Source organism: Halichoerus grypus, chromosome 5, assembly GCF_964656455.1.
Source record: "Halichoerus grypus chromosome 5, mHalGry1.hap1.1, whole genome shotgun sequence".
NCBI lineage: Eukaryota > Metazoa > Chordata > Mammalia > Carnivora > Phocidae > Halichoerus > Halichoerus grypus.
Window position 1 is genome coordinate 98,136,381 of NC_135716.1, and position 15,177 is coordinate 98,151,557.

The window sequence follows — 15,177 nt, forward strand, 5'->3', positions numbered from 1 at the left end:
GCTCAGAGTTTAGAGGTAGAAGTGGTTATAATACAATGTGGCAAGCACTGAGAAAGTGTTACTAAGAGCTTGGAAGGATAAGTACATCGAACACTACCTGGTAGTGGGGGCAAGACCCCATAGAGGAGGCTACCTCGAGGTCTTTTTTAAATTTATTTTTATGTTTTAAATATTTTATTTATTTATTTGACAGAGAGAGACAGCAAGAGAGGGAACATAAGCAGGGGGAGTGGGAGAGGGAGAAGCAGTCTTCCCACTGAGCAGGGAGCCTGATGCGGGGCTCGATCCCAGAACCCTGGGATGGTGACCTGGGCTGAAGGCAGATGCTTAACGACTGAGCCACCCAGGTGCCCCCCCCTTTGAAAAAGATTTTATTTATTTGACAGAGAGAGACACAGTGAGAGAGGGAACACAAGCAGGGGGAGTGGGAGAGGGAGAAGCAGGCTTCCTGCTGAGCAGGGAGCCCGATCCCAGCATCCTGGGATCATGACCTGAGCTGAAGAAGGCAGATGCTTAACAACTGAGCCACCCAGGTGCCCCTACCTCGAGGTCTTTAAGCACGTACAGCAACTCCTTGGCGAGACTTGGCGGGGAAAAGCATGCCTCATTTGCAGAGAGCAGACAGCTTGGTACAGTCAGAACCCTGGGCAGTTGGGCAGATATGACTGAAGGGAAAAGAGAGATGAACAGATGCCTGGTGGTGAGGGACTTTCTATGGGTTTAAAGAAGGAAATAATTCACTGGCTTTAAGCAAAGGTGTGATGTGACTAATCTACATCCAGGCCCCAGGATGGACAGGGCGTGGAGGAGTGAAGGTTTTCACAAGAACCCAGCTGAGAGAGAGAGGTGGTTAGCAGGCACGAGCGGCAGGGCTTGACTGGCGAGTACTCGCGTGCGCAAGGGTAAGTGAGACAGAAGATGCAGGAGGAAGGGCTGGGAAGACTTGTGCCAGGTGTGGGGACCCTGAGGACGCCAGGTCACCATGCAGTGGATTGCTCCTGTGCCCCTGGCCTTACGCTGGAGGTACAAAGACAAGTAAGACCTGATCTGAAAGAACTTGGAGTATGGCTGAGGAGAAACAGAAGCATTTCAGTAGAACAGGGAACATGAAGTGGACCTTCCCAGAACGCATTTGGAAATGTGCACCTGGAGTTTAGGAGGGAGGTCTGGAGGCAACACAGATTTGTAAACCGAAGTGTTCGATTCATATTTACATGATCACATTTACATGAATGTGATAGTTAAATCGAAGGGTATAGAATATATTGCCCAGGGACGGTGAGTAGAGGGAACTGAACTCTGGAACGTCAGTATTTAAGAGGAAGGTGGGAGAAGACGAAGAGCCCCCAAGAAGCTAGAGAAGGAAAGGTCAGAGAGGTGGGAGCCAAGGGAAAAGAAGGCTTCAAGAAAGAGTAAATGGCCAAGTCAGGTGAGAGCAGAAAAAACGCCCACAGGATTTGACAGTCATGTTACTGGAGACATAAGACAGGGCAGAAGCCAGAAGTCAGGTGTCACATGTGTTTAGGAATAAATGCACAGTATTCTTCCTAGAAGTTTGGCTCTAAAAGGTGTGAAAGAGGGAAGGGGAAGAGGGGAGAAGCAGGGGAGGGAGGCTGCAGGAAGAAGAGCATGAACCCACAGAAGAGCAGTAGACAGGATGTAGGGCCAGTGAGTTTTTTTTAAAATAAAGAATTCAGAATATTTAAATACCAAAGAGAAGGAGCTAATGGAAAATTTAAAAGTATGCGAAGGATTGATCCTAAATCATGAGAACTGTAGTCCTTATTATCAACAAGAAACCTTATCTTTGCATATCTAGAAAGGTGATGAAAATGTTAATCCCATCACTACACCTTTCTTTTCATTCTTTCAAATAATAACCTCCCTCACAAGAAAGAAAAGAAGAAAGGAAGCTCCGAAGTCTTTTTTTCTTCAGCCAGTTTAACATTTTCCCCACCCTGCTTTTAACTCCTGGAGCAGATTCTGACTATGGCTGGGAGCCTGTCCAGAGAAGCAGCATCCGTGTCACCTCGGAACTCAATAATGCAATTTTTAGGCCCCAACCCCGATCCACCCAACCAGAACCTCCGGCTGCAGGTTTCACAAGCCCACCAGGTGACTCTGATGTACACTCATGTTTGGGCACCACTTGACAGAGGAAAGTGATCCAGGGAGGAGAAGCAACACCTGACAGGTTGCTGGGCATGTGGAATAGGCAAACTCCTGCCGAAGTACACAATGCGGGGGGTGGGTGGTGGTGGTGGTGGTGGTGGGTGGGTGTGTGTGTGTGTGTGTGTGTGTCACTGCAACGTTTAGCTCTTAATCTGTCAGGGCAATCTGTTTCAGACAAATGAAGCATTGGCTTAACCAAAAACTGCGTAATTAAAACTCTGCTGATAATTATTGGCCCATTTCATCAAGCCATCTACCCAAAGAATTTTAAATCTGGGTGGGACTTTGGGAATCTTTTAGGATGTCAAGTAGTACAAACGAAAAAACCAGTATGCCACACACCCCCGTACCTGCTATTCCAAGATGGATTTTGAGAGTCTCTCCACCTTTTCTGTCTTCTTCCAGAGATTCAGATTCACCAGCAATTGGTATAGACATCGATGTAGAAGGAGGCCTATAAATAAATATTTCTAAGGATCAGAACTTCATTGATGGGTGAATCTGAAAGCTTGAAACAGTGTTAAAGACTGGATGTGGGGTCAGTATACAGCCTTAGTAAGGTGCGTGCTTAATGTTACCTCTGAGGGTGAGCGTAATAAAAATCAACAAATACTGTATGAGCTTTCTCAAAACTGGAATAAGATTCATGGGGGGGAAAAAGGATTTTTACTCAACAGAAAATGTGAGACCAGAAAGGGCACTGCCGTCACGGAGTGTGGGAAAGAGAGAGAGGCTCTGTCCGTGTGTCCCCGGCACCATCAGTGGAGGATGCTTCAGCCGTCAACTCTCAGACAATGCAGGGAGACAGAGGGGGGGCATTAAGCCCCTTTGTGCCCGAGGTTGTGAGGTTGTATCATGCTTCCTGCTCCAGTGCCTAAGCTCTTGTTGGCTCTACTAACTTCTTATAAATGGTACCCATGGTTCTCTGTAAACAGTTCACCTGCCCCAGGGGGAGTCTGTAAAGAACTCCAGTTGTTTAGATTTGCTTTTTGGGCTGGATTCTCTGGGGTAGGTGATGGATATATTTTCACTGGCTAATTCAAGGCTTCTATCTCCATGTGGAAGCTGTGAAGCAGGGAGGGGCAAGTGTGAGTTCTAACAAGAATCTTTTTTTTTAAATAAAACATCCCTAACCTATTAAGGTTGATAGTCTAGAAAAACAAAAACAAAAACACATCCTCCTAGAGACTATCCCTTGGTGACCTGAGGTAAAATAGGAAGGTGGCTGAAGGGACAGTGAAACTGACCCACTATATGGCAATTCTCTTTTTGTTATTTTGTATTCATTGAAATTCAAAATGCACTAGCAAAGTACCTCCAAAATAAAGATCACTAAAATAAACTAGAAAAGTATTTCCAAAATAAAGACGACCAAAAATTAGTTAGCCTGAGTATATTAGTTACCTCTTGTTGCTGTAACACATTACCACAAACTTAGAGACTAACACAAATTTATTATCTTACATTTCTGTAGGTTAAAGGTCTGACATATGTTCCACTGGACTAAAATCAAGGTGTTGGCAGGACCACATTCCTCCCTGGAGGCTTTGGGGGAGAATCTCTTCCCTTGTCTTTTCCAGCTTCCAGAGACCACCTGCATTCCTTAGCTCATGGCTCCTTCCTGCATCTTCAAAGCCAGAAAGGTCCCATCTCTCTCTAACTGTCCTGTATTTCACATTTCCCTCTGACCCTGAGACTCTTCCAATTACCTTTTCCCTTGAATTATACCTCTTCCCTTTAAGGACCCTTGGGATTATATTGGGTCCATCTGGAGAACCCAGAATAATCTCCTTATTTTAGGTCAGCAGATTAGTACCTTAATTCCATCTGCCACCTTATTCTCCTTTGCCATTTAACCCAACATATTCACAGGTTCTGGGGATTAAAACGTAGACATCTTTGGGTGGGGGGCTAATGCCACACATTAAATACACCACAGTTTAATATTTTCGTGACAGTTCAATAATTGTCATTCAGCTGCCTTAATCTACAGAATTTATCTTTTTAATCTACATAAAACATTAAACTGGCCAGATGCAACAGTAACAAAAAAATGTAAAGCAATATAAAACAAATTGTACACTTCAAAGTAGTGGTTATTAGTGTGCGCATGTTCACATATGTACATATAAAACTATACATGTATGTACACAAGTGTAAATGTGAATATACTGTGTGTGTACATATGCTATGTGGTAATTCTTAAATTCTTACTATATTATCTCAATAGAATCCTCAGGCTATTCAGATCCTTGAACAGACATTTAAGATTACCATTAAACCTATTTAATTTATAGATTATTTCTATCATATGATCTCCTAAATTCCAAAACTGCACATCCTGTTGGGATATTTTCTTTTTAAAAAATCTATCATCTGTCAGTCTATCTTATCTATCTAGAACATGAATAGGGGTAGGGGTGGGGGAGGGGCAGAGGGAGAGAGAATCTTACGTAGGCTCCACACCCAGCGCAAGCCCAACATGGGGCTTGATCTGAGATCAAGGACCCTGAGATCATCACCTGAGCCCAAATCAAGAGTTGGATGCTTAACTGACTGAGCCACCCAGGCACCCCCTATTGGGGATACTTTCAAGTATGTGTCCTGCAAGTACACTGAGGTCAATATATCCCCAACCAAAGCCATCTTCTTTTTCCCAAATCTGCTTTCTTCTTGTATTCCCCAACTCTGAATGCCATCATGGTCCATAAAGTAACCAAAACCAGAATCCTAGATGCTGCCTCTGGGTCCTCCCTACGTGCATTTCTCCATATCCAATCAATTTCCAAATCACACAGATTCTCTCATATTTTTCCTATTCATCATCTCTTCTCAGCCTCCACTAATTACTTCAGTTTGGTCTTCTTTGTACCTTACGACCACAAGAGTCTCCTCGCTAGTCGGCCTCCCTCTATCCGTGCTATTTTCACTGTGGTCCTTCTGAAGTGTGCATGTGAACATGTTATTCCTTGATTTAAAACACTTCCATAGCTCCTTCCAGATAAAGCTCAAACTCCTTAGAATGGTAATACAAGGCCTTTTGCAGTCTGACCTAGACCTACCTCTTCAATTACCAAAGGCTGGATTTTTAAATAATGTAAAATAATAGTGGAAAAAAAAAAACCCCATGCATTCAATATTCCATAAGAAAAAGTAATATGCAAAACAAATACACTTACAAAGAATGGAGCCTACAGTCACAGTCATTAATCACTGATCATGACCCATGCCGGCCTGTCCTACCTTTTTCATACCAGGTCCTTTGTTCTTCTTTCACAGGTGGCCTGATTACAGTGTCTCCATCCCTCCACCTTTCAGACCCGTTCTCCAGCCTTCAGAGCTCCTGGCCTGTGGCCTCTTCCCTTTCCCCCCAACCTCAGTCTCCCTCGGGCTCCACCCTTTTCCTGTGTAGCCTGACTTCAGGGCCATAACCCTTTTAGCAATACCTTCAGTTTGGCACCCCTTGTTCTGTAGTCTCCAAAACCTTGAAGAGCCCCAACCCTGGATAATTTTAGCCTTCTTCATGAACTGCTCAAACACTGGGGCAACTAAGCATTATGGAGAAAATTCATTAACGATGGGGAATGAATGATATTAAGGCAAATTTACAATCTAAAATCTTAGCTGGGCCTTGGCAGCTCTCCTAAGTCTCCCTAGACAACTCAGTCATGTTGAATAAATAATCACTGAGTGCTTAGTAGTGTCAGTTTTTATTGTTACCCCTTTTTGTTCTGAAAATGTTTTTGTATCCCTTATCAGAAATTGTGTAATATAGCTCAATTACAGAATGAAAGAGATGAAATTTTAATTTCACAGTAATGTTTAGAGTATGTGAAAAATAACCTAAAATGACAATACCACCTACTTGGTATTCATGCCCTGTAACAATGCCATAAACTCAAGCAAGTCATTTTCTTTTCCTAGAGTGTCTTTACCTACCTCCTCTGCTTCATAATTTCCTATTCATCCTCTAAAAATTAGCTCAGTGTCACCCCCTCTCACCCCCCACCCCCCACCCAGGGAAGACTTTCCTGGCTTTTAAGAAAAAATAGTTAGGGACTCTCCTCTATGCCTTGAGAGCATCATATGTTCTGTGTCTATCTCCCAAATAAACAGTGAATCCTTCAGAGCAGGGGCTGGTCTTAATTTAGTTTGGTAAATGTTAGCACATGGTAGACAATCAATGCATATGTACTGAATAAATGAGTGAATCTTGAATCTTGGGACCCTGGACAAATTAGTTCCTTAACCTCTGAGCCTCAAGGTCCTCACTTAAAAAATATGGATAATGCATCACAGAGTTGTCTCAAGAATTAAATTGGGAGACAATAATAGTCACTAAGTCATTCTGACAATCGTAATTTCCTTCCTTCTAGAATATGGATGCTCCAGAGCCCCAGCTACTCAAGAGGATTACATCATCCCTAGATCTGCGTGACCACCAAGTTGTCAGGTGCCAGTGTAGCATATAATTTTTCTCTTGAGATATTCTTTTCCTATATTAGTACTAGTGGTTGGCTTTCTTTTCAGCCAGTTTCATTCTTTTATAAGAGTTGGTGGCTATTTGATGAGTTGCAGAGAACTACAAAACAGAGTTCAGGGCAGGTAGTTAGGAGCCTGACTTACCAGCTGTCTTAAGCATAAATACAGGCTCCTGGCATGACATTTTGTCTTTCAGAAAAATAATACAAGCCATGTTACAGATCCTCTGCTCATAAAATACCAAGCTAGAATTTAAAGCTGAGAATGCCAAAGATCTGCTATATTCTTGTTAGTTTCTCTAGTAGGTTTTTAAAAACTTTATATCATGAAAAATTCAAAGATAGACAAAAGCAGAGAGAATAGTAGAACGAACCTCCCCAGCAGTTAGTTACATACATCTAGGTCTTACAAATAGTCATGTCACTCAATTGCTTTGTGCCTTAGTTTCCTCATCTGTAAGATGAGAACTTGGATTATATAATACTTTTAAAACTGGCTTTGTGAAGCTCCCTTAGAGACTTCAGGGGTACTAAGGTACTCTACCTTTTTGCCCCTCAATAGAAGAATGTGATATACTGGGATTCATCATACATTTAAGCAGAAGGACTTTGTGGCTAAATATTCTGAAAAAAAGAATCACTGGACTAGACAACCTCCAACATTCTTTTCAGCTCTAAAGCATTGTGATTTTACATTTCTGATATATATTGAAATACAACCTAATAAAAATAATTTACTTTTTCCATCAGTCATTTAAACACTTTCCTATTCAGTCTATATTCAGCATGTGCAAGTGCATGGATGTGTCAGAGCTGCCCCTTTTCCACTGATACGTGTACAATTTCAGATATTCAGAGAAAAGAGAAAATGAATATTGGGGGTTTGTTTTTCCCAAGAAATACTTTTATGTATCTTGGGATTAGGTAAGGTCTGTTTATTCTAATGAGTTATAAACATCTTTCTCTAGAAGTATAAACTCTAGACTGTCAGATTTACATTCCTGGAGATAATATAGAACATAAGATGATCTATTTTTGAGCTCTTTAGTATTTTGAGTTGCACAAATAGATAAAATGGTAGAGAAAGGGCCAGAAAGGGAATATTCATAAGTTCACGAGAAGGAATGATGAATTCCTTTTCTTCTACTTAGTTTTGCTGCTCATTTTCTCATTTCACCCTAAGCTGATTCCACTAGAAAAATATTGTTACCTAAGAAGCCAAATACAGTATAGCAAAAATTGTTTAGTCCTAAGAGAGCAGGATGTAAAGAAATAAGCCAGGAAATTATGGTTTGAGAGATGACAACACAGGAAGGATAAGTTATAGTAAAACGCATAGTTTAATCAATAATTCATTTTTACAAAAATATGTATTTTCATCTTTACAAAACACTGTAAATAGGGAACTATATGGACACTGCTATTAAAATTTTTTAAAAAAATTTATTTTAGAGTGAGAGAGAGTGCAGTGGGAGGGGCAGAGGGAGAGGGAAAGAGATAATCTTAAGGAGACTCCCTGCTGAGCGCAGAGCCTGACACGGGGCTCAATCCCACCACCCTGAGATCATGACCTGAGACAAAATCAAGAGTTGGACACTCAACCAACTGAGCCACCCAGGCGCCCCTGGACATTACTCTTAAAAACATGAAGTTGATGCACAGGGAAATAATTAAGGTTTTCTTTTCTAAATATATTTTTTCTCAGATCTTTAAATAATATATAATTAACTTTCTTTTTCAATTGTCTTCAGGAATTGCCTTTGCCCATTCCATTCACTCTCCTATGCTCTGAGAGGACTTTTACACATCTTTCCTCAAACCCCCACCTCCATCTTTCCCATCCCCACTCTTCAGTGATCATCTTGTTTCCTATTTCACTAAGAAATCAGGAACAATTTGAAAATAACTTCTATTTGCTTCCACTTTTCATATACCTGAATCTGAAGCCACATTCTCTGCCTTCATTCCTCTTGACAATCCAAGGACACTGTCTAGCAACTGTCCTTTTTCTCTTCTGTACCACATCTCTCCTTCTCTCTTGAACCATTCATATCAGTACACAAATATACTGAACTATCTCCCATCTTAAAACAACCCCAAAGACCTGCCTTGACCCTGTATCCTCTTTTTATTTGTAACTCCATTTTCTGTTCCTATTTTTGCAGCAAAATTCCTCATAAGAATTGTTTATATTGTCTCCAATTTTTCTCCTCCCAAACCCTCTTTGACTCACTCCAGTAAGGCTGCAGGCTCAGAGCATTCTACCGAAGTGCTTGTCAAAGGTACCAATGGTCTCTGTACTGCAGAGCCAAAGGTCAGTTCTCAGTCCTCATCTTCTGTGATCCACGTCCACGGTGTGGGACAGAGCCGATTACTCTCTCCTTTTTGAAACACGTCCTTCACTTGGTTTTCAGGACAGTCCTCTCCTTTGGTTTCTTCCTCCTCTCTCACAGTTGTTCCTTTGCTGGTTCTTCCCTGTCTCCCCAGTCTCTAACACACTGGATTGTCCCACCCCTCAGTCTTTTTATACTCACTCCCTCTGGGTCATTTAATCAAATGTCATGGCTTTAACTACTCTCTATGTGCTGAAGATGTCATGATTTCCAAATTTATATCTCCAGCCTGGGCCTCCCCACTGAACTCTGTAGTGTCATATCCAACTGCCTACTTGAAGTGCCTGGCTGGATGTTAAATAGGGATCTCCAATGTAACATGTCCAACACCCAAGCTCCCAGCCCCCAACCTGTTCCTCTTAGAGGCTCTCTCATTTCAATAAATGAGTTACTCAGGCCCTAAACCTTGGACTACTGAAATAGCCTCCTAACTCATCTACCTATTTCTGCCCTTGCTCCCATCGTCGTTCCCACAAATTGTCTATTCTCTACCTAGCAGCCATAAGTCAGATAATTTTATTCCCCTGCTCTAAACCCTCTAGTAGCTTTTTATCTCAGGTTATAAGCGGCCGAGGAGACTCTTTACCATCTGATCCCATTTCGTATCCCCCTCTCCTCATTCTGTCTGGTCTAGACATACCGGTCTCCTGGCAGCCCTGTGGACATACCAAACACACTCCTCCCTGAAGGGCTTTGTCCCTGTTTCCTCTACCTCAAATGCTCTTTCTCCAAATACCTGCATGGTGCACTCCCCACTTCCTTCAGGTCTCTGCTCAAATACCATCTCTGCCAGGGAAGACTTTCATCTTGACTACTCTCTATAGAACAGTAAACTTTCTCCCCACCATGCCCTCCTACCCTGCATTATTTTTCTCCAAAGCACTCATCGCCATCTTTATATTATACATTAATTTCTTACTTGTTGTTTTCCTCTTAAGAATATACACTCCAAGAGGTCAGGGACTTGGTCTATTTTTTTTTTTCGCTGCTGTTTCTCTAGTGTCTAGAATAGGGCCTAGCACATGGTAAGGCACTTAACAGGTATTTGTTGAAGAAATGACTAAGTCCACAGATATCAAATTCAAAAATTTAATTGTATAGTTTCACCCAAAACTTGAAGATGATGAAAGATCTACAGCTTAAATAATTTTAGAGTGTGGGGAGCTCGTTTGGCAAAGGGTTAATAGTAATGTCTATGTCGTCAGTCTCCTAGGAAAAGAACGGTTCCTTCATTCGTAAACACTACAAGTTATGAATATAAAAATTTAGACAAAAAAAAATCACTATTATACTTTCAGATACATAATTCATTTACTGAGCATCAACTTACGTTTTAAAACACGGGTCACCAGACATCAGCTGCATACTGATCAAAACCTGGGTATTAGAAAAAGAAATATGATTATAAAAGTTCCCTTGAGAGGAGAAGCCATGTTCTGCTAATCCATGCATCCTCCACAGAACCTAGGCCAGTATTTCCTATTCAGAGATTATTCAATAAAGCGATTGCTGAATTGGGTTACATCCAGTATTAAATTGCTGCTTTACACAGACCATTTTTCAACATTCAAAACTTGGTAATGGCAAAAATCGGCGTGGGAAAGGTGGAAATGGAGAGCCAGTGCTGTGATGGCCCCGTGGGTGTGCACTGCTCGCCTGGTCTCCTGTATGTCTTTCCTCCCAGATTCCTGTGGTGCTGAAGCATCTGGAATGTTTCCCTCCAACGTGCCATGTTGACCCTTCAAGGGGGGGGGCCTGCAGTGGCTTGTGAGAGCAGAATGCTTCTGGGCTTTTTCCAGCTTTAGAACAGAATTTAAAGCTTTGCTAATGCTTTCTGAAATGCTGCTCTTCTCTACTTGTTCACGGTCTCTTTAAGACTCAACCATAGAATCTTGTTATGTTCTTCCGGGAATAATAATGGTAATAGCAGTAATAATGACAACATTAACAGCAATCGTGATTTGAGAATTATGTGCCAGGCGTAAGCTAAGTGTTGTAGACTGCATGATTTCATTTAGTGTTCAAAACTCCTAGGAGAGCCTGATACTTTCCTTTTAAGCTCAGGAGATGAAGTGATATTTTCAAGATCAGGTAGCTAATAAAGGGTAGAGCTGAGATCTGAAACTAGGACTGCGTAATACTGAAACTCATGGTCTTTATGAGGAAGAGAAAATTTATATATGTGCATATTTTCTACTAGTGGCTGACATGTATCCTAACAGAACCTCATTTCTTTCTTATTTCTTCACCCCAGTGCCTCCGCTACTGTTCCTCTTCTCTCTGAGTGCTACACGTATTAAATATGGGACCTGGGCCGGCTGTGCAGGCATCCTTATCCCTTCTTTCATAGATCTCCACAGTCTGGTTTCTAACTATATCAAAACAGCACTCTTGAATACCCTGAATGTCTCAGAAGGGATGGAGATGGCACATGCAGCTTTTAAGACATTGTGTGGGGAAGCAGAACAGAGAGAGTCGGACAGTGGTTGGAGGAGGTGAGAAGTGGTTTTTGTTTGTTTTAAATACAGTAGCTATGAGAGCTGTTTCTTCATATGTTAATGAGGATGATTCACTGGAGATAGAGATGATTAGGAGAAGGGACAGTCCAAGCTGCATAGCTCTTGATTAGTCAAGCTTTGGACTCTAGCACTTAAAGAGGAAGGAGTGACTTCTGACAGGGAGAGGGACATTTCCTTCATTGTAATGGGGGCAAAAGGGCTAACAGGGCTGGAGAGACAGGAAGAATTGTAAATTCTGCAACAGGAAGATGAGGGAATTTGAATTTAATGACTTCTGTTTTCTCCATTAAGGATAAAGTAAGACCACTAGCTGAGAACAAGGGTGGTGTGTGGAGATATGAGGAGAAAGAAGGTATAAAATAGAGTATTTGGAAACTGGGAAAGGACGCTTACAAAGGAAGTACAGTTGCTTGATGGTGGTGAGCAAGACTGTAGGAACGGCAGCTATATGGTGGTGTGATCTTCTCCAGCAACGTTCGGCAATTAGGGTGTAGGCCCAGAGAGGTCAGCTGAATTTGACTGGGGTCAGGGACTCGCCAGGGGACAGATGGGCAAAGCAGCAAGAAGTGTTTTTAAGCATAGGAGTATCGTGGATTCTGGAATCTAAGCTGGATAAAGAGGGCAGTGGAAGCAAGTGGAGGCTGGTAGAGAGTGAGAGAACAGTAAGGTGAAGGACAGCTAAGTGAGCAGGAGACCAAGAGGACTGGAAACATAAGAGACAGTAGTAGCAGAGGGGAATACTGTGGTGAAGTTTCTAGAGATAGAAAAGTCTAGAGTTTGGGGGGAGGAACTGAGATGAAGAAAAAGAAAAGGTTGCTGAAGAAGGGTAGTGTAAGGAACGGAGAGGCCTCAGGCACATAAAAGATTAGCTAGAGGGAGAGAATGCACAGAGAAGACAGTCCACAAGGACAGATCACCCACCAGATGGTGAAGCCACCAAAACATGGTGACAGAAGAGACGGAAAGAGAAACTGTGAGGTAGGAGCCAAGTCACTGATGAGCAGGAGAGAGAAGGTAACTAGGTGGCCAGGAGATGATACAGCTCAGGCAGGGAGAGTGTGAGAGCTGAATGGTGTGATCTACAAAAGAGTAAGTTATGGGGTGTCTGAGTGGCTCAGTCAGTTGAGTGTCTGACTCTTGGTTTCAGCTCAGGTCATGATCTCAGGGCTCTGTGCTCAGTGAGGAGTCTGCTTGAGATTCTCTCTCTGTCCCTCCCCCCACTTGTGCGTGCACGCTCTTGTGCTCTAAAATTTAAAAAAAAAAGAGTAAGTTCTTTGTAGGACCAAGTGGGAGAGATGGTGTGAAAGGATCAATGGGGAGCCAGAAGGAAACTACTCTAGGAGCTGGCCCTAAGGAATGGGGTGAGGATGGGGGAGTCTGAAATTAGAAAGTTATTTCAATTCCCAATGAAAACACTGTAATTCAGAGAAGGATTACCACTCTTCTTATGCCACAAATATGAAGAAACTGAATTTAGTGGCCTCTTTGGGGTCAGTCTAAGAATGAACAGCACAGTCTGTTCCTTCTGAGTCTGGCGCTTAGACAGTACGGTAACATGAAAAGACCACTGACCACATGGCAGAAGATTCGCATTCTGGCCTCTGCTCTGCCCCCAATGACTTTAGTGAGACACTTAACCTGAGTCTCAGCTTCTTTATCTGGAATCTACCCCATCGACCCAACACTGTTTATGTCACACAGGTATATGCAAGTGCTCTGAAATTTTTTGTTATTTTACTGAAAACAAAGTTTGAAAACTGTAGGTATAGGATAACTCTTTGCTCCACTAACTTCTGACCACCCAGTTTTTATTCTGAATTATTTTCCTTTCCTTTTTTTTTTTTAAAGATTTTATTTATTTATTTGAGAGAGGGAATGAGAGAGAGAGAGAGAGCACATGAGAGGGGGGAGGATCAGAGCGAGAAGCAGACTCCCTGCCGAGCAGAGAGCCCGATGCGGGGCTCAATCCCGGGACTCCAGGATCATGACCTGAGCCGAAGGCAGTCACTCAACCAACTGAGCCACCCAGGTGCCCTATTTTCCTTTCCTATCATTAGATAAGCTACCATCATGGGGAAACCTAACTAAAATACAGCAAAATGTATGTCCAGTGAGTCTTACCAAGTACAAGGCACTTTACAAACATTTTCTCAACTGGTCTCATTTAATACCCCAGCAACTCTCTGCAGTGTGGCCACGAGAATAGGAGGCTGCTGATGGTACTTGGAAACAACAGGGCCAGATGCCTAAAGTGAGTTCCACCTGTCACTTCACTAGTTACAGGAAAGCCCAGTGACTTCTCTGTGCCCACCACAGCTGCTTGGGAAGTCACTTTTTGGGAGTGATTAACATTTTTAAGGTATTCACTCATCATGCTCCTTACTCTCAATGAGCCCTTATGCTATAGCAGTTGTATGTACTATTCCCTGAATGTTCACAGCCCCAGAAACACCTTAGGATCATGAAGGTGAACATTTGTTAATTTTCACTGCTTCTGTGATTGGGGTAGCTTGCCTCCCTTGATGGTGAGTGAGTGTTTCAGTGGTGTGGTCAGCTTATGATCTCAGTACCGTTTCCCATCTTGCCCTTGGCTGTATATACCCATGCTTATTTAAAGGCAGAGATTCTCATTTGTTGACATGCAAATCTCAAAACGTGCTTACTTTAAGAATGGAATTATCCTGTCTTGTATTTTTGGTATCATAGCCTTCCAGTAAACAGCGACGAGTGGTATTTCCTGATCCAGCAAACTCTGCCAGGTTTAGATCTGCAAAGCCCAGCTATGAAAAGAAAGGGAATTATATTAATAGAATATCTACTAGGCTCCTATCATATTCTCCTTAAAATAAATATTCAATCCATGTTCTAGACAAGTTTTCTCAAAGTTCAGTCATTTGCAATTTTGGCCATTTTAACAATATCTACTTTATTATTTGCTTAATGTGTGCCTTTAGATTGGCTCGCTTCTTTTGTAAAAATGTATTCTTGGCTTAAGCATTCTATTCTTGGCTTAAGCAATGCGATCTCTGAAATCACAGATTTGATGTGCTTAATATATATATTTCTTCTGTACACACTGAAATACATAACTGTTAAAGTAAAAATAATGTTTATCAAACAATTAAAATCATTGCAAGTAGCAGTGGTACTCACCCCACACTGTGGGAAATAGCAGCAGACCAATCATGATCATTTGCATATTCATAAAGAAAACTGATTAGACTTTCTTCTCCCTATTCTGATTCTGGCTCCATTCCCAGTTAACCACTGGTGACTACAGACAGTTGCAGGTTATTAAATTCTTACTTTCCATGCAAGAAATAGAATGATTTAAGTTTTCTTTGGTATAAGCCACTTCTCCTTCACCACCTTCCACAACATTTGCCTTGTTGATCACACTTAAGCTAAATCCCTTTTTATGAAACCTTTTCCCCTTTCCCAAAGCTATGCACCTCAACAACCTTCTATGCTGCTCTCCAAAAGTTTAGCTCAAACCTGTTCCTCCTTCTCATTACTACCCATGTTCAGTCCCCATTTTCTGCAGCTACCGAAGATCGTCCCACGCTCTGTCCTCTGATGTTGTTTAACCCCTATTTCTCGTTTCTAAGCGGT

The 15,177-nt window shown here is 42.0% G+C and overlaps 1 protein-coding gene across 1 annotated transcript in view; it reads right to left on the bottom strand.

The window, feature by feature from the left end:
• Positions 1–15,177, bottom strand: part of EEIG2 (EEIG family member 2) — an 84,335-nt gene that overhangs the window by 13,600 nt on the left and 55,558 nt on the right. Inside the window, exons 4-6 of the mRNA XM_036109944.2 lie at positions 14,229–14,345; positions 10,377–10,423; positions 2,523–2,626 (exon numbers count right to left, since the gene is read on the bottom strand). Coding sequence (XP_035965837.1) covers positions 2,523–2,626; positions 10,377–10,423; positions 14,229–14,345 — 268 coding nt within the window. The remainder of the gene's footprint in view (positions 1–2,522; positions 2,627–10,376; positions 10,424–14,228; positions 14,346–15,177) is intronic.